The 25,622-nt window shown below is 38.7% G+C and overlaps 1 protein-coding gene across 1 annotated transcript in view; it reads left to right on the top strand.

Moving 5' to 3' along the window:
* Positions 1–11,482: 11,482 nt before the first annotated feature.
* Positions 11,483–25,622, top strand: part of PLCXD3 (phosphatidylinositol specific phospholipase C X domain containing 3) — a gene marked incomplete at both ends in the record, with an annotated part of 183,982 nt that continues 169,842 nt past the window's right edge. Inside the window, one exon of the mRNA XM_082650270.1 lies at positions 11,483–11,585. Within this exon, the coding sequence (XP_082506396.1) occupies positions 11,483–11,585 (103 nt within the window). The remainder of the gene's footprint in view (positions 11,586–25,622) is intronic.

Raw genomic sequence — 25,622 nt, 5'->3', positions numbered from 1 at the left:
AGTTCAAACCCATTCTCTTCAAATGCTGAATTTTCCAAATCCTGGGTTTCTTAGGCATAAGCCAGGAGCCACATCTCAGCTTTTTAAAATATTGGTGAAACAAAATAAGAAAGGCATGAATAATCGTAATGGATGTATTCTTTTTAATCTCACTAATCAAATTTAATAATGAGGAATAATGAGTAATATCTTATGGAAAATTATACAAACAATTGTCATGTATGAAGAATTTAAGTTTTATAACTACAAAGAGTATAAGATTATGCTGGGTAATAATTTCCGTGCTATAAATAATTTTAAATAGAAAGTAACTTACTTCCCTGTTATTAGCCAGCGCATACTGGGACATTCTTCCTTAACAGCCTGCAGGTGGCCACATTACTTAGCCATAACTTTATTTATTTATTTTTATTGAAGTATAGTTGATTTACAACGTTGTGTTAGTTTCTGGTATACAGCAAAGTGATTCAGTTGTATATATACTCTTTTTCATACTTTTTTCCATTATAGTTTATTACAAGATACTGAATATACTTCCCTGTGCTATACAGTAAAACCTTGTTGTTTATTTTATATATAGTAGTTTATATCTGATAATCCCAAACTCCTAATTTATCCTTCCCCCATTTTTCTTTCCTCTTAGGTAACCATACATTTGTTTTCTATGTCTATGAGTCTGTTTCTGTTTTGTAAATAAGTTCATTTGTATCATTTTTTAGATTCCACATATAAGTGATATCATATGATATTTGTGTTTCTCTGTCTGACTTACTTCACTTGTATGATAATCTCTAGGCCCACCCACGTTGCTGCAAATGGCATTCTTTCTTTTTTATGAATGAGTGATATTCCATTGTATATGAATACAACATCTTCTTTATCCATTCATCTGTTGATGGACATTTAGGTTGCTTCCATGTCTTGGCTATTGTAAATAGTGCTGCTATGAACACTGAGGTGCATGTATCTTTTTGAATTAGAGTTTTTTCCAGATATATGCCCAGGAGTGTGGTAACTCTATTTCTAGTTTTTTAAGGAACATCCATACTGTTTTCCATGGTAGCTGTGCCAATTTACATTCCCACCAACAATACAGGAGGGTTCCCTTTTCTCTACACCCTCTTCAACATTTATTATTTGTAGACTTTTTGATGATGGCCATTCTGACTGGTGTGAGGTGATATGATACCTCATTGTAGTCTTTATTTGTATTTCTCTAATAATTAACGATGTTGAGCATATTTTCATGTGCCTTCTGGCCATCTGTATGTCTTCTTTGTAGAAATGTCTATTTAGGTCTTCTGCCCATTTTTTATTGGGTTATTTATTTATTTAGTTAGTTATTTTGTTATTGAGTTGTATAGCTGTTTTTTGTGGGGTTTTTTTGCGGTATGCGGGCCTCTCACTGTTGTGGCCTCTCCCATTGTGGAGCACAGGCTACGGACGCGCAGGCTCAGCGGCCATGGCTCGCGGGCCCAGCCGCTCCGCGACATGTGGGATCTTCCCGGACCGGGGCACGAACCCGCGTCCCCTGCATCGGCAGACGGACTCTCAACCACTGCGCCACCAGGGAAGCCCTATAGCTGTTTTCATATTTTGAAAATTAATTCCTTGTCGGTCACATTGTTTGCAAATATTTTCTTCCAGTCCCTAGGTTGTCTGTTCGTTTCATTTATGATTTCCTTTGCTGTGCAAAAGCTTATAAGCTTGATTAGGTCCCATTTGTTTATTTTTGTTTTTATTTCAATTGTCTTCGGAGACTGACCTAAGAAAACATTGCTATGATTTCAGAGAATGTTTCACCTATGTTCTCTTCTAGGAGTTTTATGGTGCCATGTCTTATATTTAAGTCTTTAAGCCATTTTGAGTTTATTTTTTGTATATGGTGTGAGGGAGTGTTCTAACTTCACTGATTTACATATGGCTGTCCTGCTTTCCCAGTACAACTTGCTGAAGAGACTGTCTTTTCTCTATAGTGTATTCATTATATATTCAATCAAATGTGTGTTCCCTCTGGTAGCTCAGCTGGTAAAGCGAAGGACTGTAGATGCCTGTCTGTGGCCATCCTTGGGTCGCTGGTTTGATTCTGGCTCAAAGGAGAGAGGTTTTAAATTTATCGGTGGAACAGAATAGAGAACCCACACAGCACTGGTCAATTAATCTTTGACAAAGGAGGCAAGAATATACAATGAAGGGCTTCCCTGGTGGCGCAGTGGTTGAGAATCTACCTGCTAATGCAGGGGACACGGGTTCGAGCCCTGGTCTGGGAGGATCCCACATGCCGCAGAGCAACTAGGCCCGTGAGCCACAACTACTGAGCCTGCACGTCTGGAGCCTGTGCTCCGCAACAAGAGAGGCTGCGATAGTGAGAGGCCCACGCACCGCGATGAAGAGTGGCCCCCGCTTGCCACAACTAGAGAAAGCCCTCGCAAATGAAGACCCAACAGAGCAAAAATAAATAAATAAATTACTAAACTCCTACCCCCAACATCTTAAAAAAAAAAAAAGAATATACAATGGAGCCATAACTTTTAATATTGCATTTTTGAATTTCCACACAAAATCAAAATTAGTCTTGTGACTCTTTGTGTCTGCAAACCAGTATTATTTACTTTGAGAACTGGACCATTTTTCAGTGGCCTGACCACATAGGTTTTCTGCCAAGTCCATTAATTTGGAGGTTGCATGCTTACTAATTTTTCTATTTTAGGAAGGTAGCACTATAATTTCTCATTCCCCAGTGATATTTATGTGTGGGTGTCCTCTTGGATTATATTTCCTTAGCTCTTATTCTCTTCCATGTGTTTTACAAATTAGAATCACTCAGCCTGGGAAATAAGGCATTTAGGCATTTGCAGTCTCCTTCCAGAAATTTTTATCAGTTGTTATGTGACTTATTATAGATTTTGGCATTCATCTCTTCCAGGTCCAAAATTGTCTTTGCTGGAAAGCTGCTCCTTAGCCATTTTGTATTAATGATAATTTGTCCTTATTTTATGTAGCGTAAATTTTGTAACACTTTCTCCAGTGCTTGTAAAGGCAAGTTTATTTACAAGCTCTCTATACAAGCTTTCAAAGATACTCTGACTCCATGCATAGCCATTTAGCACTCAGTGCAAATATTAGATAATTATTAAATAGAATGAATTCTTATATCTCAGAATTATGTTATTTCTCAATACTAGCTGTAAAAGTCTTTATATGTATTTGCAGGGACATCTGAAAGTGTTCTTAGTATTTTTGTCAAATGGTATTTTCAAACTATATGTAATAATTAAATGAAATTATATTATTGTATTGCCTCTATGGGAAGGTAAAAAAATATGTCTTATATAAATGTGGTACATAATAAAATAATTTAGTAGTCATTTGGGTTACTTTGTGTGTAGTGGACAAAATGAGGCCTAGGTCTTAGGCTTGACTTTTTTATTAGAGATGTATGCATTTTCTTTAGCTTTTTCAAAATAAAAGAGTAACATTTTGACAAAAAAAATACACAGACTTCAATCATTAAAAAAGATAAAGTCTTTAGACTATAAAGAATAAATGCAGTGATTACAGCACATATAGTTTCAAGGAAATTAATTCTCTCTTCAACAGTGTATTCACATAGTAATTATACAACCAGAGGGTGTGGTTACCTTTGACTTAAGGTAGTCTATGTTTGTAAAGTTTTAATTTTACTTTTTACAATTTCCCTACAAGTTGTATAAACAAATACATATATATATTTCCCTACATACAACTTGAGTTAAATAACACAATTTAAAGCATCCAATTTATATTGTATCTAGGCTACTAATCAGTGAGTTGAGAAAAATCTCAGTTAATTCGTTCATTAAGTGGTGACTTTTAAAATCTGAATTGAGTGGTTGATTGACTATATTAGATAATAACATATCAAAATATTATGGATTAAATATTATCACATATGGAATTTACTTAAAATCATTCAATTTGAAGGAGCAGTGTGTAAAAAATAAAAGTTGCCCATTAGCAGATAATTATTGAGTCTGAGGGATGAGTATGTGAAGGTTTATTAATTTTTCTCTCCAATTTTGCAAGTGTGTGAAATTTTTTATGATGAAATGTTTTAAAAGAAACCAAGTGAGAAGATAGCTGTGGCTGTAAACTGCCAAAAAATGTTTGTTATTTACCACCAGAACAGTATAGTCACAGGTTTACAACAGCTAGCCATCATAAACATACACTCAGAGCAAATGATGAATCTGTTCATGTTCAGCACTAAAGTTATGGACAGCTACTCTGAGCGAACGTAGTTTATGGCTTAGATGCAGGATCCCCTAAATTTATTATGCATTGACTAAGACAAATGCAGGATTTGGACAAAGGTGTAGTCTTAAATGTTGCTAGAATGGTAGTCAGAAAGATGAATAAGCACAAATAGTCATTGTATCTAATTCTTTGTTTTTCTGTGCTGAGCATTGCTCAAAGCTCCCTGAACAGTCAGATACTTGTCCTGCCTCACACACTGTGTCCAGATTTCTGACACTATCTTCCACAGCTGATCTGCAGTTCTAGGGCTAGAGCTAGACTGAGAGCTCATTATTTGACTTTTCTTCTCAGAATCTCTTTCTCTAAGGTGTTAGTGGTGTACCACAGCATTATCTTTGCCTGTCAGACAGCCCTAGTTACAGATGATTGCCTTTGGGGTTTGCAAGAAGAGACTGAAAAGAAATGCAGATTGAGTGAGTTATTCTGCAACAAGGATTATCATTGTTTCTGTGTACCTTGGGAACTATTCGAGAATGGCAGGAGGACACAAATGGTTTTTCAGGGCATAACTGTGCATGAACACTCATGAGGTGGCACATGCAGGTGTGTCATTTGCTTTATTGCATCAATCTGTTCATGCCATAAAATGTAAGTGAAAATCTTATTGATGGGGAGTACATATCAAAGTTGCCAATGACATTTATCATTTGCAAAGGTCTACAAGGCTAGGACCCTTGGAGCTCCAGAAAACTTAGGTTGGGCTGTGTCCTTCTACTTATTGGTGGGAAAGTGAAAAATAGCCCCTGACATCTAGAATTTCTGGTATTATCAGCCAGGACTTGGTGTTCATCTGTTGAACATAAACACATCCATGGAACATCAACATTATACAAGGCCACCCCAAGACGTTGAGCAACAACAACAAAAAAGAACATGAGCCCTCTGTAATCATGGCTGAAAATGGACAAAACATCAGTATTGTCCATGCCACAAAAATGATCTTATATACCCCACTCTAATGAGTGACTCCTGCTTCTTTACTTCTTATAGCTCTAGCATTAGTATAGTCTCTCCTCCTTCTAGATAAGATTTATGAAGATACTCGTTGAATTACCCCCTACACCACTTCCTAACAGCATCCAAATCAGAGCAAAGCCCCACTTCCTTAAATCCTCCCCAAATCACAAAACATAAGGGAAAATCCTATAATAATTTCTTGCTAACATCTTCTTACTGATATGGCCCAGGGTTCCCATGATTTGTATTCTCTCTTGCTACAAAAAGTGATAAATCCAATTTGTATAATTTCAGGTGTGTTCCTGGCAATCACTGGTTGGAGGATAAACTAGTACTAAAGGGTTACAATGGGAGCCTTATAATTGATAAAAGAAGTATGATTCTTCTGTCCAATCGAGTCATTAGTTTTTAAAATTGTGACGGAATACACATAACATAAAATTTACCATCTTATTTTTAAGTGTACAGTTCAGTGACACTGAATAATGTTTACATTATTGTACAACTACTACCACTATCTATCCATCTCCAGAATTTTTATGATCCTAAACTGAAACTCTGCATCAATTAAAATGTCATTCTTCACTCTCCCAACCCTTCATAATACTGTTCTATTTTCTGTCCTTATGAATTTGATTATTTTAGGTACTTTACATAAGTGGAATCATAGAATATTTGTCCTTTTATGTCTGGCTCATTTCATTTAGCACAATGTTTTCAGAGTTTATCCATGTTGTAGCAGGTATCGGAATTTCCTTCCTTTTTAAGGCTGAATGATATTCCATTGTATGATTATACCACATTATATTTATCCATTTTTCTGTCAATGGATATTTGGGTTGTTTCCACCTTTTTGCCATTGTGAATAATGCTCCTATGAGCACTGGTATAATTATGGTCATAGTTTTTTTTTTTTTTTTGCTGTACGGGGGCCTCTAACTGTTGTGGCCTCTCCCGCTGGGGAGCATAGGCTCCAGACGCGCAGCCCCAGCGGCCATGCCCACGGGCCCAGCTGCTCAGCGGCACGTGGGATCCTCCCAGACCGGGACATGAACCCGTGTCCCCTGCATTGGCAGGCGGACTCTCAACCACTGCGCCACCAGGGAAGCCCTTGTCATAATTTTTTTAGCAATGAGAAGTAGAATAGTTCCAGGATTTTTCTGATTCTACAAGTAAACCTAAAACATTCTCCTTCTTCCTTCCCTGGCTAACCTCCACCCACAGGAATCCCCATGCTCTGAGAAATCAAACAGTTTGCTAGTGATGACCTCTGGAAATCTGGAAGAGTACACCATGTTATTTCCAAGTGTGATCACTGACTTTACCAAGATAGCAATAGGATGGAAAGAATTAGAAAAGCCAGTATAGATAGGCAAAACAATTCTGAAACAATTTTTCTTTCAAAATTAAGTTATAAGTTGTTTGCTACATAGTGAAGTACGAAAAATCAAGCATGCTAAAGGAGGGCTTTTGACATTGAGGTGAGAGATACAGCCAAGTCATTTATTTATTCAGACATTAAGCTATCATTTGCCACTTTCTGCCTGAAACATAAACTCAGTGAATTCAGGGACTTGTGCTCTATCTTCCCTCTCTAGGACAGAGCACATAATAGACACTCAATAAATACTTATGAAATAAGTAAATGAATGATTATAATGAGTCTTTATTATGTCTTAGGCACTGTGAGAGGCATGACTGGGTATCAAATATCACCATCACTGTCCACATAATGCTTTAAGGCTAACTAGGGAATTAGAAACACACTACAAGACAGCTATAAACAAACTGTAATGAGTGTTCAGAAAAAGGAAAAATTACTTCTGCTTATGAATAATGACAGAAGTTGCAAAGATGAATTAGAATGGAAAGTGTTTTTACAGGTGAAAGCATGAAAGTGTATTCCATGTGGAGTTAATAGCATGAGCAGAGGCGTGGTGGTTGCAAGAAGCATAAGGATGAACTATAGTTTATAGTTTATAAAGCTTCCATTCTGTTCAATAAACTTTAAATTCTCACTTGACTTAAGCTTCATAGCACCTTCCGTTTTCCTACCCCTCAGGAGGGAATAATCATTCTTCATGCTTCAGTTAAGGAAATCAAAAAACACATAAACCTGAATTTGAATCCAGGCCTTCAGATTCCATAGCTTATGATTCCGACCACTAGATTGTATTTAGTGAGTATTAATTAGCTTATTTTGGACTTGTATATAAGATGTAGACGTAGAGGAAGAGAGAGGGGTACAACCAAAATCTCTGCAGGGTTAAAATGGTGGAGGGAAGTGGAAGTTGTCACTTTTTTCTACTTTGAATTTAAGTGTAAAAAGCATTTTTATATGCTTAAAATACAATAATTCCATCTTATGATGGAATATCTGGGTAGAGGTTGCAGAGAATGATCAGAAAGCATTGATTATTAGTAGTTAGTTTTTACAAAGATTCTTTATTCCCCTTTTGTATGTGTTTTCTTTAAGTTTGACTCTATAAATACATATTTATGAACATCATGTTTTTTAATGATTTGGCCGAGTTGTTTTAAACAGAGCTCCTCTTTAAAAATATTATTCAGCTGAAATGTGTTCTAAAGTTTTCTGAGCTGTAAGAATCCTTGTTTTTCGGAACATAATTCAACATCAATTTAATATAAAAAATAAAAAGTATATAAAAAATAAAAGTATATATCTCCAACAATTGAGAAATATTATGAACTAATGAAAGAAAACACGTAGTAAAGAGCCATGTATTTCTGAGTGGAGGAGGATATGAAGTAAGGAAATGTTCCAAATAAATAGCATGTTTATAAACTGTGTATAGTTTCGTTTTGATAAACAGCTGAGGATTACATGAGTAAGTTTTAATAGGAGCAGGAAACCACTGCAATAAGTCATTCTCCTCTTTCCATTTATGCTTAAAAATTTTTTAAGGATAAGTTTTTTTAAGTTTTTCTCAACAGCACAATTAAAAATCATTAGTATTTTTTCATCTCTGTTGTAATGATAAAAATGTTGACCCATACCTTGAATTCTCTGAATAGAGTAAAACAACTAAATATTTTCATTCCTCCTCCTGCTATTGCCAGCAGCTATATGTTAAGAAATAATCATAAAGGAAACAGAAAGGTAGAATAATAGTGTGATGGTTAATTTTATGTGTCAACTTGGCTAGGCTATGATACCCAGTAGTTTTGTCAAACACTAGTCTAGATGTTGCTGTGAGGGTATTTGTGGATGTGATTAGCATATGTAATTATGTGACTTTGAATAAAGCAGATATTACTTTCTATAATGTGGGTGGGTCTCATCCAATCAGTTGAAGGTCTTAAGAGCAGAGGCTGAGGTTTCCCGAAGAAGAATTTTGTTTCAAGGCTGCAACACAGAAATCCTACCTGAGTTCCCAGCCTGCTGGCCTGCCTTTCAGATTTGCCTGCTCTCATGATTATATGAGCCAATTCCTTAAAATAAATCTCTCTATATGTCTATATTTATATCCATATTACTGTGTCTCTGGGAAACCCTGACTAATACAGTGGGCAAACTAAAGCCCATAGAAATTATATGATTTTTCTAATATCATTTAGTAAATGGTGACCAAGCTATAATAGAAAGACGGGGAAACTGGGTCATAAATTGCCTTAAAATATTGATTATAATTCTGGGAAAGAAATTCATAAACTATCCACTTTCAGCACCGTCCTTTTTAGTGGCTCGCATGCAGAGAAATGTAAAGTTTCATGAAAAACCACTACAGTAAAAAATCTGAAGTTCAAAGCAGATAAAACAGGGGAGGGATTGTTCGTTTGCTTTACCAAAAGATAAAGGGTACTATTCTTTAGAGAGGCACATTTCCTCAACATTTAAGGTGGTTTCATTTTTTAAAAATGCTTTGTAAACTTTCAGGGACACATAGGTTCAATACAATTGAATAGGGCATGTTTTTAAAGCGCATCTTACTAAAAAACAAAATCCCAAGATTCAATAATTATTTCATTCTCTTGAAAATGAATATTTTATAAAGATAGAAGTGACAAAGAGAGGGAAATACACATTTTTATCTTAATAAACATAGGTCTCCCATTTTGTCTGATGCTTTGCTGATAACAAAGCTCTTTCATTACACTCTTTTCTGGAAGCTTCACCACAAATCTCTGAGTTACTCTCACCATTTTATGATGGAGACAACCAGGGCTGACAGAGACTAGAAGACTTGCCTAAATGACTCAGAGACAGAGCAGCCAGTTCCCAGATCTGAGCTCTCCTCATTGCCCTGCAATGATGCCCACAGAGCACCAGCATTAGCCAGAGGGTGGTGTTTGTAGGTCTCTTGACCAGCAATCCTATAGTGAGCTGAATTCTCACCCTAATCAAAAGGATATGTGGGGCTTCCCTGGTGGCGCAGTGGTCGGGAGTCCGCCTGCCGATGTAGTGGACACGGGTTCGTGCCCCGGTCCGGGAGGATCCCGCATGCCGCGGAGCGGATGGGCCCGTGAGCCATGGCCGCTGAGCCTGTGCGTCCGGAGCCTGTGCTCCGCAATGGGAGAGGCCACGGCAGTTAGAGGCCCGCGTACTACAAAAAAAAAAAAAAAAAAAAAAAAAAAAAAAAAAAGGATATGTGAGTTCTACTGTGCTAACAGAAATATTAAGATTTACCTTGGGAAAAAAATCCCAGTACATCCTTTCTCATTCTTAAAGATAACCCTACCATGTTCTTTTGCAATTATGAATTGATTCTATGGGAGAACAGAAAATTTGATCACATGGATAAGGTATTCTCTCTCCTCTCTCCACCTTTCCCACAGTGCTCCCTATTTGGAGTGAATATTCTTTGAGTTCTGCATCCTTGTACAATAAGCAGGCTTTAGCTGTGGTTGTTTTTAAAAAATGCTATATGGTTTACTGAATTGAAAAAAAATATCCCCACATTTTACAGCTCTCTCTCCTACCTTGGTTTTCATTTTCCCAACTTAACAGCATTTACTTTAGGAAAAGGATTTTACATCACTGGCGCAAAGAACAGAGGCACCTTTATTGCATCTACATTCACTGGGCTGCAAAGACCCCGCACATTTTCAGTCCGTTGCTTATCATTCCTATTCAGGCCATCCCTGGACTCATCACATTTGTGAGATTTGATTTTTCTCCTGTTTCTCATCTGAGAGCAGGTGGACCAAGACAGTTCTTTGGAGGCTCGACAAGTGATTTCTCTTGAGAGAGGCACACCTCTCTAGTCTGCCAAGGAATGAAAATTCAGACAATCACATAGATCATTTTGAATGCTGCCAAATAAATTCCACCAAATGCTACTGGCAATAATTACAACATGTCACTGGGAAATGTGGTGATTTTCTTCTAGCGTCAGGCTTCAGCCTTGTCCAGAGTGCCACGAAAATGACACAGAGAGGACATAAACAGCTTTCTCCATAGATATAGCATACATTTCTCATAATCAGGGAAATGAAGGGGTTGATGTGCTTCTTTACCTTGAAATGTCTAGAACAGGGTGCCAGGGATTAAGTAGGAACCACCCGGAACTTACTGTTCTTTGCTGACAGCACACTTGTCAACTACTCCAAAAATTAGGCAAAGTGGTGAAGAAAGACCACCATTTTGTTATAAGCAGGGCTCTGGGCCCCGACTGAGGAAAGAAAATAACCTGTTGTAGCTTACAAAAAGAAAAGCTCTTCTGTAAGAATGGAAAGTCCTGAAAGCCAGTATGAGAGTCAGCTCCCCAGGAGGTGATAGCATCCCAAAGTCTACTAGGATTTTAGGGTCAGCCACAAGATTGTCTTTTATACAAGCAGGGCTAGGAAGTCTCATCAGAAGACCGAGCAAGGTCATGGGCAAAGCAGCTGTGTGACCCAAGTTAAAAAAAGAAAAAGGAAAAAAAAAATAGTAAGAAGCCAAGGAACGCTGCAGAAATGGCGAGAAAAGACAGAGACGCATAGGAGGGATAAGACAGGAGGAGGGAGTCGGGGAGGGCGGGGAGAGAGGAGAAAGCTGAGCGCGGACGTCAGGAACAAAAGCTCCAGCGGAGTCTGGCGGAGGCACTAAGGGAGCATGGGGTGTTTTGAATAATTATTAAAATTAGCATGTGTCTGCGCCATCCTGTGGGTGTGGCGCGCAGCGGAGTGTAAACTCTAGCGGGGCTGGAGCAAACATTCGATTAGCGGCAGCAGCCTGCCAGCCTGCCCGAGGAGCGTGAGGACCAGCGCGCGGCACAGCGACCGCACGATGGCCTCGTCTCAAGGGAAGAACGAGCTGAAATTCGCCGACTGGATGGCCACTCTGCCCGAGAGCATCCACAGCATCCCCCTCACCAATTTAGCCATCCCAGGTAGGCGCGCTGAGGCTGCCGACGGGGCGCTCGGCGTCCGCTCCACCTGCCCCGCCCTGCTTTATCTGCCACGAAGTGGTAACTTGCCACGATGCCCGCGGGAGGGAAACTCGTCTCCAGGGGTGGGTCTCGGCCAGGAGAGTGCGTGCCTGGGAGCCTCCGGGCTCCTGGCGTTTTCCAAACGTCTGGGGACCGCGGCGCGGGGAGTCAAGGTGACTGATTTCCCATGGGTTTTTGAAGCAGGTTGTGTGAGAAGGCTGGGGCAGGGGAAAGGCTTGGCTCCAGGACGGCCCCTCGTGGCCCCCTGCCACGTTTTCCCCGAAGACTTGGGGCTGGGGGCGATTTCTGGGGCTGTGGGGTGATAGTGACCGGCGAGAGCGAGCTGCTGTCCTAAGGGCTCGGCTCCGGCCCGTGGACCTCCCACTCCATCCCTGTCACGGAATCAAGCGGATCTGGTGGATTTCTGTGTTAGAACCTTACCCGAGTCATTAATATTCGTCCCTAGTCTCCTTTAAAGAGACAAAGCGCTTCCCGAAGAGTGATGAAAGTTCAGGGACCCGCGGCGGCGGCGTGATCGCTGCCCTTGACCGGGAGCTGAAGGGGGAGAGGAGAGGAGGCAGCAGTTTCCTGATCTGCGTGGACCTAGAGGGCCTGGCCGGGTGGCCGCCGTCTGGATTTTGGTCCAAGGGCTGTTAGCAGCCTACAGCGCGCGGGTCAGGAAAGCAAACCCTCGTGGACCGTGCATTTGTTGTTCGGGACAGAAGCTGGGCAGGGGAACCTGCGTGAGCTGCGGTGGAGGGGTGGGATTAATAGGCAAATCTTAGGGAAAAGATGATTGCGGTGGTGTCCGGACAGGCTAGCAGGACAGAAGCCTGGGCAAAGCGAGGAAGAGACTGGAGGCATCCAGAGGCTTCAGCATAGCGCGCACGACTGGGACCAGAGGACGAGGCAGGTTATTGGGACGGGAGCGCAGCAGACCCTAGTTCGGATGTGCAGGAGGGAGGGTCGTTTCAGGACGGTGTACCACGGTGACAGCTGGGGACACAGCCATACTTCGTTGACTTTTCGCTTGGGCTGAGGGTGCAGATGCCTGACCCTTCCAGGACTCAGCTTAGAGGGCAAAATACCCTGCCCCAGGCTGTGCCGTGTTATCAAGTTCAACCTTCTGGTCTGCCTTCTCTAGATCTGCCCTATCCGGCGCCCCCTCTCAGCCAGTGGGGGAAATCATACTTAAAAAAAAAAAAAGAGGAAAAGACGGGTTTTCTTGAAAATCCCAAGAGTCTTTAACCAGTAGCCCTGGAATTGATCAGTAACTCAAATCAATGGTCGTTCATCAAGTGGATGTTTGGCAGTTATGATAGGCACAGGCTACACTCTGAGAGCCAACCCTGGAAGGGAAGGGTTCTTCTACTTTTGTCCTTCTTCAAGAGGTAGCTTCCCAAGAGCCCAGGTGTCTCCAAGGAAAAGAACAAGACAGCTTCTCCACTCTGCACTTACCCTGCTCCCTGGGTGAGCCTGGGGATCGCTCTTTTGAAGGAGACCATAGAAAGCACAGAACTTTGTTGGCAAAATTCCACTCTCACTTCCACAGGCATTCCTATCCTCTTTTCTTCCTTCCTTTTTATTTTTTGGTTTTTAGAAGGTTACTTTTACATGGTCTCACCTGAGAATTTATGTTCACCTAAAAGGTAAGAAGGGCAAGGACCCTGTTGCCAGCCTCCTGATAGGTGACTCTCCAGAGACACAGGGAAGTTAAAAGTGCAAGTTCACATTGCAAGTTCTGAGGGATGGTGTGATACCATGTCTGAATCTAACTTACTTTTTTATACTACTTCACTTTTCAAAGCCCTAGCATGTAACCCAGATCACATAATCCTTCCCCACACCTTGTGAAGCAGTCGATGCTGATAAGTATTAACTCCATTTCACAGATGTGAAAATTGCACCTCAGTGAAGGGAAATGACCTACGATCAGTTCAGTGATATAACCCTTAAAATGGTCCTTAGGAAAAAATCTCCTAGGAATTTTGGAGGGAAATCTTTGGGGTTTGTATCTGGATGATTCAGCAACAACAAGTACTAATCAGGGTGAGAGGACAAGGGAATAGGCATTAGCAGGAACAGGATGAATTTTCTTTCCACAGGACAAAGTGAAAACCTGAGGTCAGAGGCTTTAATATTCTGATAGTCCTACAGCAGAGACATACTGATGATGGCATTGGATGCAGTGGGAATTTCCACTAGTTTCCCGACTCCTCTTAGCTGTATACTCAAAGTGGATCCCCTGCAAAGCCTTCCATTCTCACCCTCAATACTTCTGAGAAAAAATAAACCCCTATTTCACCAATCTACACGCCTGAATTTCTCCATGATTCTGTAATGTACATTTGGCAGATCCGCACATATAAATCCAGGTTTAAAAATGGGCTTGATACCTTTCCGCATCACTCAACTTGTGAGAATTTTTGGAGGAAAAAAGACGTTCAAACTTCGATAGTCAGGGAAGACTAATTGGAGACTATTAAACACTAATGGAATAATTGCCTTAAAATCATGCTAATAGCTTCCTGGCTGCTGCTTGTTTACTTGGCCAGTTGCTACAGCTTGAATTAAGTAATTATCTCCACCATTTAAAACCACTCCTGATGTACCACACAAGTGTTTTTCTGTAGAAGGGAACGGCTGCTCGGTCATCCTCAAAGCTTCAGGTTTTCCTAGGTGGAGCAACTGGAGAGTGAAGAGCTGTCTAATTATGAAGCCATCCACCTGGGGCAGCTGATCTGGATCACCCAGAGCTAGTGCAAAGAACAATCTGCAGGTGTGTGATATTCCCCACCAGGTGTGCAGTTCTGGCATCTTTAAATGTTTCTCAAGTGTCTGCATCTTGATTGCTTTCATAACCAAATTTCTCAGCGGCTGTTTTGCATTGAAATGGCCTCATGATTCGGTATTGACTGGCCTAAGGAATTAAATTAGTAATCGGTATTAGTAGTTTTACTTTCACTTTATTTTTCAAAGGAATGGTAGTGTCGTAACACACTGACAGTTACTCGGATTTCGGTCTCATTTGTCTTTTCTTCCTATCTCTGATGACACCAAGCTAAGTTTTCATTCATACATGTTTGCTTAACAATATCCTGGCATTTTGGTTTATGAATAATGTGTCCTGTCACCACAAACAGTTGAGAGAGGATAAACAGGGATGGAAGCAGGGAGACAAAGTATCAAATTCAGGTGAGGTCTGATGAATTTCTGGCATCTTTGAAGCCGAGTTCTAACACTATAATCGTAGTGCTGCCAGAAGCATTGTAAAAAGATCCGTCATGGGAGCAAGCAAGCTATTGCTTGTAATTTGTTGGTGATCTGGATCTATGACAGGGAGTCATTCTGTCCAAAATCTAAAAGATCAGGAAGGGTTTCTACTCCATGGGAGGGTTCCGTTATGCATTTTCTGATATGGGATGAAAGTCTTCTTCACATAATACAGTAAATCGACCATGTAATAATGAAAGATTGGCTAAAATGTTGTGGGACTAGAATCTCAGAAAGAGTGTATGTTTCCTTGGTGTCAGAGTTGATTACTGAGTTGACCACCAGTTGGCCTTCGAGCTGGACCCAGGCAGAGTTTGCTTCCCGCATCCCCTGTCTTTGGAATGTACTTTCTGCCCACTGTTCACACAGTGGGAACCATTTTCAAGGATGCAGCCTTGAGAGAGCAATGTGTTACTGAGACCATCTGGACAGTGTAAGTGGCTGAACCTCTTTAAGGCCTCTATATAAACTTTTAAGATTCTGGCGGGTAGGTGCGGAGATCCGGTCATCTTGCAGCTGCCTTAAAACAAGCTTCTTAGGTAAGTTCCCTGCTTATTAAACTTGCCACCTACCAATCTGGAAGTGATATGCCTTTCTTTGGTCTCTCCCTTGCCAGTTTTCAAATCAAAACTTGAACAGGAATTGTTACTTGTACTTTAGATAAGGAACACAGAAATGCTTTAGAAATCGATCACTGTTCTTGTAGATTCTGTACACTCTTCCAGAAAATGCTAACACCAATGAAAAAGAACCGTCTTACTTAGGGAAACTAGATGTTTATATAGCTCCAGTTTCTGTGTTCTTGTGTTGGCTTTTATTAGTTTTAAATGTCTTCCCTCACAGTGATCTCTTCTTGTTGTTCCTGGAGCCAACTGTCTTCCTTTTCCTTATAATTTACTATTTCTATTTTGATTGGGATGAGACAATCTACAGAGCAAATCTGGGACTGGGTCTAATTGTACAAGTTTCCTTTAAAACACAGGGCATTTTCTTTCATCATTTTAGTTCTGATAGTGATATGGAAGTTAATTTTTCAAAGCAATCAAAAAACAACAAAATTGTTTAGAATGACTATCTTTCTTGTGTTGCCTTTCCAATTCCCAGTTTTGGTTTTGGTTTTGCTAAAAAGAAAAAAAATTGAATATCTGGAACATAATTTATCGTACTGGGGCTCGCTCTTGATGAACTGAACTGAATCACCAACTATTACTAATCAATATAAAATGATACTTCCGTCATTTTACAATTTACAAAGTGTTTTCTCATGAACACACATGCTTTTCACATGTTCTATCAATAGTCTCCTAAGGCCTTGCTACTCAACGTTGATCCAGGGACCAGCGGCATCAGCATACATGGGTGCTTGATAGAAATGCAGCGTCTTGGACCCCAGCCCTCAGGCCGATTTAATCACAATCTGCAGTTTAACAAGGTCCCCAGGTGATTTATATACCCATTTAGTTTGAGAAACACTGCTTAGGGTATCTCTAAGAGGAACCTTTATGTAAGTGGCAGAACCAAATTTAAATATACATCTTTGACTAAGTTCTTTCTAATGGACAATGCAGTCTATCTGTGAGTGTTAAAATTTACAATCAGGCTTAGAGCCAGAGCCCCCATATCTGACTCAAGGCTAATGGCCCAGGTTGGAAACATTTCTGATAACTGACATTACAGTTCAATAAAATCACAATAAAAGTGATTTAATTGCTACCTAAGTGTGCAAATTAGGTCACTGTGATAAATGTAAAATCTTCCCCCTCATTTCCTTAAAGTCCTGATGCTCATTGATACCAGCCGTCAATAGCACTTAAAATCAGACCATCTGGTGATGCTACTGGTCACTAATGACAATTTAGGAGACACTCCATATTGGTTCTTGTCCATTTAATCCCACTTTTTTGTGCGTGTTACAGGACCAGCTACTTTTGTTATATTTATAGGTCACAGATTTGTTCACCTTATCTATAAACTAAAACTTTTCAATATTGCTCTGAAGTAATAGTGGCATCATAAATGCAAACTGTAGTAATAATCAGCATCAGAAAGATCTCAGACACAAAAGTCAACAGTAACTTGAGTTTTGATGGAAAGAAGATCAATCTTCGTATTTGCAAACCATACCTCATTTATTTTAATCATGGTTTATATGGAATAGAAACATGCATAAATGTGGTTATAACTCACTTGCTTGAATTTTAGTTATTTTAGCATAATCAGTGTGCTAAAAGAGTTAAAATTTTAAAAAGAACCTTCAAGTTGTTAAAATAGATACGTTTATATGTTAAGGCTCACACACTTTACTCATATGAAGATTTCTCATATCATTACTTAGTTTCTTGTATCCTATTTAATTCCAACCCTACCTAATGAAAATAGAAAGAATAAGTTACAAAGAAGAGGAGTAAAACTGTTGAGTGACATACATCAGCAATAAAAATAGGAAATATTTATGAGGAAAGACTAATAAATGAGGATACAGGGACACAAAATGTAATGTTCCCTAAACTCTATCGGCCCCAAAGTAAAATCGGAGTCATGTTCATTGTCAGTTTTGACCGCTCTCAAGTACCTCCTTCATGGACTTCCAAATAGTTCTAGAGGGCTTCCCTGATGGCGCAGTGGTTAAGAATCAGCCTGCCAATGCAGGGGATACGGGTTTGAACCCTGGTCCGGGAAGATCCCACATGCCGCGGAGCAACTAAGCCCGTGGGCCACAAATACTGAGCCTGCTCTTTAGAACGACTAATAAGCCCGCACACCACAACGACTGAAGCCCTTGTGCCTAAAGCCTGTGCTCCACAGCAAGAAAAGCCACTGCAATGAGAAACCCACGCACCGCAATAAAGAGTAGACCCGCTCACCGCAACTAGAGAAAGCCAGTGAGCAGCAATGAAGACGCAACGCGGCCATAAATAAATATATGAATAAAATAATTTTAAAAACCCAAATAGTTCTAGAAATCTCTGGAAAAATTCTTAAATATGTTTTATAAACCGATTTTGTGGGCTGACACACGTAGTATCAGCGATTTTCCTTCTTTCCTGTTTTGGGGAAACCTATGGGGAGTTGTCATGTTTGCTGCTTTGACATGTAGAGGAACTGTACTTCCATAGTTTTATACCCAAAACACCACTGCTGCTGGCAGACCCACCAGGGCTTGTGCTAAGTCTGCAGAGGCCCAACACTGAGGATGTTAATGAGTAACAAGGACCTTGGATTCCGCTATGGTCAAAGGCTCTCAGAACTGGGTTTCCCCCATTGTGGAAGGTGCTGATGCCAATTCTACTGCTTACGCTGTCACTGCTGAAGCCATAAGTGCCAACACTGCCAGATCCTTTCAATCCTTTTGCTTTTTGTGTGGATGCCAACAAAAGAGCTCTTTGAATTTATGTTGATTCTTTTGGTGTTGCCACCTTGCCCTAGGACTCAGGTATGAGTTTATGAGGGCCGGGCAGAGGACAATAGGTTTTATTCTGTACTCTGCATCATTCTCAATGTTCATTCACTCTCTGCATGCACATGTGCATGTGCAAGTGTATGTGTGCATGCCCATAGGTGTATCAACTTTCTCTTAAGATAACTTCTTTTCCAAGAAGCTTCTTGATATTTCCTATAAGTAGACCTCTGGTGCTACCTAATTAATCATTCCTCCAGACAGGTCCAGAGTAGGAACAGAAACTGGGGTCCATACTGTTCCCAGTGAACAGCCTGGGACAATGTAAATAGAGCCAAATAATCTGATAGACCTAAGGTAGTTATTAACACCTTCATTGCTTTAAAGCACATTAATAGAGTAATTGATGTGTTCTGAGCCTTCAAGAGAAGGTTAAATCTCATACACACATATGCACACATTTTAACTATCATTGGTTAAAGGGGTCAGCTCTGTTAATCTGGAAATTTTACCTATTACCACCAATGAGGTTTATCCCTAACCATTACCCATGGGCACTCAAGGAACTTCTAGGTACAATCATGGAGTTTGTTATCCTCAAGAAGCTTATAGATTCTCTTAGTTCTCTTTCTCTGTGTAGGGTTAGGATCAGTCTCAGAAGATTGGGGACCAGAAAATTATAAAAATCATATATTCTAGAAGGCAGGGGAAAGTGAGAGAGAAAATTACCATGGTTCAAATGAAATTCGGCAACCAGAAGCTTTCTACAGCACCATATGCTTTTATTATGCTCTATTAAGAGAGGAAGATGGGTCAGAAGGAGACAGTTAAACATGCTTGAGAAGCTGCCAGGATTAGTCACCTCCGGAGATCAGGTACTGAAATGGATGGTCCATTGATTTGTTAGATGTGCTCTTGTTATGTTCCTATATTTCATTATAGATCCTGGGAATGGACAACTCTTACACCACTCTATCTTAAATGTCAGCTAATATTACGTTTCACATAGAAGAATTCTTCTTGTGAATTAATTTTTATGAAGCAGCCAAGTTTATCCTTGGTCAACATTATAAATGATGGTTGTGTTCCTTGATTCACTTGGAGAATTTTTCTTCATGAAGGTAAGTGGACTCTGATGAATGAATGACAATCTTAGTTGCCTTGTAGGCTTCCCTGGAGGTCCCCTCTCTCTTGTTGGCTGGTGAAGAGGAAGATGTACTTGAAGGGGTCTTCATGGGCAAATGGGAACCTATTTCAATACACAACTCTGACTATACTCCTCTGTTGCCATGTGGAGGAGGAGGAAGATGAGAAGAAGGAGGAACAGGGCTGTCTCAGCACAGAATTAGCCCTAAACACACTCCTGCCATGACCTGCTCTGGGCTTTTCTCAGGAAAAAAAAATTGGTCAAGGAGATATAAAGGTATCACCTTGAAAGTTGCTAGAAAGGAAGGCTGCAGAACTGTCACCCCTCATGTCCTCATTTCTCTTTGCATCAGTTCAAATTCCTTGGGTCTAGCATTAGAGTTTCACTCTTGAAAATGTCCTTAATTCTCATCTTACTCTTTCTTGTTCTGCTTACTTGGAAGAAACTCCAACTCAGTTAAACTCATTTTTCTACATTTTCCAATCCCAGAAAACTTCAGTGGCTAAATATTTTTGAAGAAAGAGTACACAGCCTGGATGGCTCCACTAACTAGACATTTTTGACCATGAATCTTACTGCACATCCTTAGTAATCTTACTGCATATCCCTAGTAATCTGACTGCATATCCCTAGTAAGTTCATTTTCCTATTCTCTGAGATAATAACTTCATACTCTTCTTGCTTCTCAAATCAATATATCCCTCCCACCTCACTCTAAACTTATGACCTCACCTCTTATTTTACAGGAAAAAATAGATGCAAACAGATAAGAACTTTCTCAGTTTCCCACAATTAACCCATCACCCCCCTGCATCTATTTCTGCATATTCTGTATTTTCTTTAGGTAAGAAGAAGTCATGACCTGATCCTACCTAAGTCTAGCTTCTCTACTCATGGTCTGGATCTCATTCACTCAAATCTCCTACGTTTGATCTCAAATTTATCCCCTCTCTTTCCTGCCACTACGGGATCATTTCAGTCACTACACAAACATATATTACTATCAATATTACCTCTCTTAAAGAAATAAAAATTCTCCTTGACTCCACACCTGTGTCTCTATCCACTGCACTATTTCTCTGATATTTGTAAAAATATCCCCTCTGTCTTCAGGTTATTTCCTTTCCTCTGCCTACTGCATACTAATCTCATTATTTCCCTACCACTGCACTAAAATTGTTCTTATCTGGGTTGCCAATGATTTTTTTTTTTTTTGCTAAAATTAATGGATAATTCTCTATCATCTTATTTGACTTTTCAGCATCGTTTGATGTGACTGATCACACTCCTCTTCTTGAAACATGTTCTTCCTTTGGTTTCTTAAGACACTTTGTGTGTGTGTGTGTGTGGTTAAAAAACACATGACATAAGATTTACCCTGTTAATTGTTTTTTAAGTGTTCAGTATTCTTAATTATAAGCACAAAGGTGTATAGAAGATCCCTATAACTTTTTCATCTTGAATGACTGAAACTTTATACCCATTAAATAGCAACTCATCATTTTCCCTTCCCACTAGGCCCTGCAACCACCATTCTACTTTCTACTTTGATGAAGTAGATACCTACTTCATGTAAGTAGAATAATGTAGTATTTGTTCTTTTGTGACTGGATTATTTCACTTAGCATAACGTACTCAAGTTTCATTCATGTTGTAGCATATGTCAGGATTTCCTTCCTTCTTCACAGCTGAGTAATATTCCATTGCATGTATATACCAATTTCGTTTATATATTCATCTGTCAGTGGACATTTAGGTTGTTTCTCTATCTTGACTATTGGGAATAATGGTGCAATGAACATGGGAGGGCTAATATCTCTTTAATAGCCTTTTTCAATTATTTTGATTAAATACCTAGAAGTGGGATTGCTGGGTCATATAGTAGTTATATTTTTAACTTTTTGAGGAAATGCCATATTGTTTTCTGTAGCAGCTGCGTCATTTTACATTCCTACCAACAGTGAACAAGGGTTCCAATTTCTCCATATCTTCACCAACATTTGTTATTTCTGGGTTTTTTTGATAATTACTATCCTAACAGGTGTGGGTTGATATCTCATTGTGGTTTTGATTTTAATTTCCCTGATGATTAGTGATGCTGAACTTCCTTTCATGTACCTGTTGGCCATTTGTATGTCTTTTTAGGAGAAATGCCTATTTAAGTCTTTTGACATTTTTTAGTCAGGTTATTTGGTATTTGGTTGTAGGAGTTGATATATTTTGGAAATTAATTCCTTACAGATATATGATTTGTAAATGTTTTCTCCCATTTCATAGGTTGCATTTTCACTCTGTTGATTGCTTCCTTTGCTATCCAGAAGTTCTTTAGTTTCATATAGCTCCACTTGTCTATTTTTTCTTTTGTTGTCTGTGCTTTTCATGTCGTAACCAAGAAATCATTGCCAAGGTCAATGTCCAGAAGATTTCTCCTCATGTTTTCTTCTAGAACTTTTACAATTTTAGGTCTTACATTTAGATCTTTACTTCATTCTGAGCTTATTTGTGTATGATGTATGGTCCAGTTTCATTCTTCTGCATGTAGACATCCATTTTCCCAACACATTTGTTGAAGAGACTAAACATTCATCGTTGTGTATTCTTGACACCCTTGTCGAAGATCAGGTGACTGTATATGTGTGGGTTTATTTCTGTGTTCTACATTTTGTTCTGTTGGTCTATACGTTTGTCTTTGTGCTAGTACCATACTGCTTTGATTGCTTTAACTTTGTAATATGTTTTGAAACACAAAGGCTTATGCCTCCAGCTTTGTTCTTCTGTCTTAAGATTGTTTTGTTTATTTGGAGTCCTTTGTGGTTCCATATGCATTTTAGCATTGTTTTTTCTATTTCTGTAAAAAAAATGCCATTGAGATTTTGACAGGGATTGCTTTGAATCTGATTACTTTAGGTAGTTTGGGTGTTTTAACAACACTAAGTCTTCCATCCACAAACAGGGGATGTGTTCCCTTTTATTTGAGCCTTCTTTAATTTTTCACAAATGTTTTTCAGTTTTCTGAGTACAAGTCTTTTACATCCTTGGCTAAGTTTTGTTTGTTTGTTTGTTTGTTTGTTTTTGTCCATGCCATGCGGCATGTGGGATCTTAGTTTCCCAACCAGGGATCAAACCCATGTCCCCTGCTGTGGAAGTGTGGAATCTTAACCATTGGACCACCAGGGAAGTCCCCCTTGGTCAAGTTTATTCTTAAATATTTTTTTCTTTTTGATGCTGTTATATATAAGATTGTTTTCTTAAATTCCCTTTTGGATTGTTGATTTTTAGTATATAGAAATAAAACTGATTTTTGTATGTTGATTTTGATTCTGCAACTTTACTAAAAGCATTTATTCTAACAGGTTTTTGTTGATTTTGTTGTTGTTGTTGTTGTGTGTATGTGTGTAATCTTTAGGGTTTTCTACATATAGAATCATGTCATCTATAAACGGAGATAATATTAGTTTTTTCTTTCCTATTTGGATGTCCTTCATATCTTTTTCTTGCTTAATTGCTCTGGCTAGATTTCCAGTACTATGCTGAATAGAAGTGGTAACAGTGGGTATACTTGCTTTGTCCTGATCTTAGCAGAATCATTTTCAGCTTTAACTATGATGTTAGCTGTGGGCGTTTCATTTTTTATGGTAAGGTAAATATCCTTCTGGTCCCAGTTTGTTGAATATTTTTATCATAAAAGGGTGTTGAATTTTGTCAAATGCTTTTTCTGCATCTATAAAGATGATCATGTGATTTTTACCCTTTATTCTGTTAATGATGTATCACATTGATTGATTTTCATATGTTGAATGTTCCTTGCACTCTTGGATTAAATCCCACTTCGTCATAGTGTATGATTCTTTTAATGTGCTATTGAATTTGGTTTGCTAGTATTTTGTTGAGGAATTTTGCCTTTATATTCATCAGGGATATTGGACTACAGTTTTCTTCTAGTGTCTTTGGCTAGCTTTGGTATCAGCGTAATGCTGGCCTCAAAAATGAGTTTGGAAGTGTTCCCTCCTCTTTAACATTTTAGAAGAGTTTAAGAAAGATTGTCATTAACCCTTTAAATATTTGTTAGAATTTAGCACTAAAGCTGCCTGGTCCTGGGCTTTGCTTTGCTTAGAGATTTTTAATTACCGATTCAATCACCTTATTAGTTATGGGTCTGTTCAGATTTTCTATTTCTTCATGATTCAGTCTTGGTAGAGTGTATGTTTCAAGAAATTTATCCATTTATTCCAGGTTATACAGTTCATTGGCATAAAATTGTTCATAGTAGTCTCTATTAATCCTTTTTGTTTATGTGGCCTCAGCTGTAATGTCTCTTTTTCATTTCTGATTTCATTTATTTGAGTCTTCTCTTTTTTTCTTAGTCTTACTATAGGTTTGTCAACTGTGTCTATCTTTTCAAAATACCAACTCTTAGTTTTGACGATTTGTTAAAGCTATTTTTCTATTCTCAGTTTTATGTATTTCCTCTCTAATCTTTATTATTTCCTTTCTTCTATTAACATTGGGCTTAATTTGTTCTTTTATTTTCTAACTTCTTGAGGTATAGAATTAGGTTGTTCATTTAAGATTTTTTTTAATGTTTTAAATCAGAAAAGACATACTGTACTTGTCTGAAGTTTTTTGCCTTAAAAGAGACCTTTCTTCTTTTTTTAATGAAGGTGTTTATTGCTATACACTTTGTTCTTACTAATGCATTTGATGCATCTCATAAGTTTTGGTATGGCATGTTTTCATTTCCTTTGTCTCAAGATATCTAATTTCCATTTTGATTTCTTACTTGACCTATTTGTTATTAAAGAGTATATTGTTTAATATCCATATATTAAAGAAATTTTCAGCTTTATTCTTCTATTGATTTCTAGTTCAATTTTATTGTGGTCAGAAAAGACACTTGGGGCTTCCCTGGTGGTGCAGTGGTTGAGAGTCCACCTGCCGATACAGGGGACACGGGTTCGTGCCCTGGTCCGGGAAGATCCCATATGCCGCAGAGCAGCTGGGACTGTGAGCGATGGCCGCCAAGCCTGCATGTCCGGAGCCTGTTCTCCACAACGGGAGAGGCCACAACAGTAAGAGGCCCACATAACACAAAAAAAAAAAAAAAAAAAGAAAGAAAGAAAGAAAAAAAGATAAACAGAAGACACTTGGTATGATTTCAATCTTTAAATTTATTTAATCCTTTTGTTTTGTGACCTAACGTGATTTATCCAGGAGAATGTTCTGTGTGTGCTGGCTAAGAATGTGTATCCTGCTGCTGTTGGATGGAATGTTCTGTGTAATTTGGTCTATAATGTTGTGTTCAAGTTCTCTGTTTCCTTGATCTTCTGTTTGAAACTTCTATCCATTATGAAAGGTGGAGTATTGAAATCTCCTATTATTATAGAGTTACTGTCTATTTATCCCTTCAGTTTTGTCAATGTATGCTTTATATATTTATATACTCTGATGTTGGGTGTCTATATTTATTTATAATTTATATATCTCCATTGTTATGTGACCCTTATGTGACAGTTTTGTGACAGTTTTTGACTCTTGGACAGTTTTTTGACTTAAAGTCTATTGTGTCTGATATAAATATAACTGCTCCGACTCGCTTTTAGTTTCCATTTGCATGGAATATATTTTTCTATCCTTTCATTTTCAGTCTATGTGTGTCCTTAAATCTAAAGTGAGTATCCTATTTCAACAGCACATTAAAAAGATCATGAACAATGATCAAGTGGGTTTTATCCTTAGGATGCAAAGATTGTTCAACATACACAAATTAATAAATGTTATACATAGCATTAATATAGTAAAAAATAAAAATCACATGATTTCTCAATAGATGCAGAGAAAACATTTGACAAAATTCAATGTCATTTCATAATGAAATCTTTCAACAAATTAGGTATAGAGGGAATATATCTCAATGTAATAAAGGCCATATAGGACACATTCACAGCTAACATCATACTCATATGTAAAAAGCTGAAAAGAGTTTCCTCTAAAAACAGGAACAAGACAAGTGTGCCCACTCTCACGGCTCCTATTCAATCTAGTACTGGAAGACCTAGCCATAACAATTCGATAAGGAAAGAAATAAAAGTCAGCCAAATAAGAAAGGAAGAAGTAAATTTTCTCAGTTTACAGAAGATGTGATCTTATATATAGAAAACCCTAAAGGTTCCACAAAAAAACC

Source organism: Grampus griseus, assembly GCF_964374135.1.
Source record: "Grampus griseus genome assembly, chromosome: 3".
Taxonomy (NCBI): Eukaryota; Metazoa; Chordata; class Mammalia; order Artiodactyla; family Delphinidae; genus Grampus; species Grampus griseus.
Note: the sequence above shows the minus strand (reverse complement) of the source record. Positions and strands in the feature narration are given on the sequence as shown.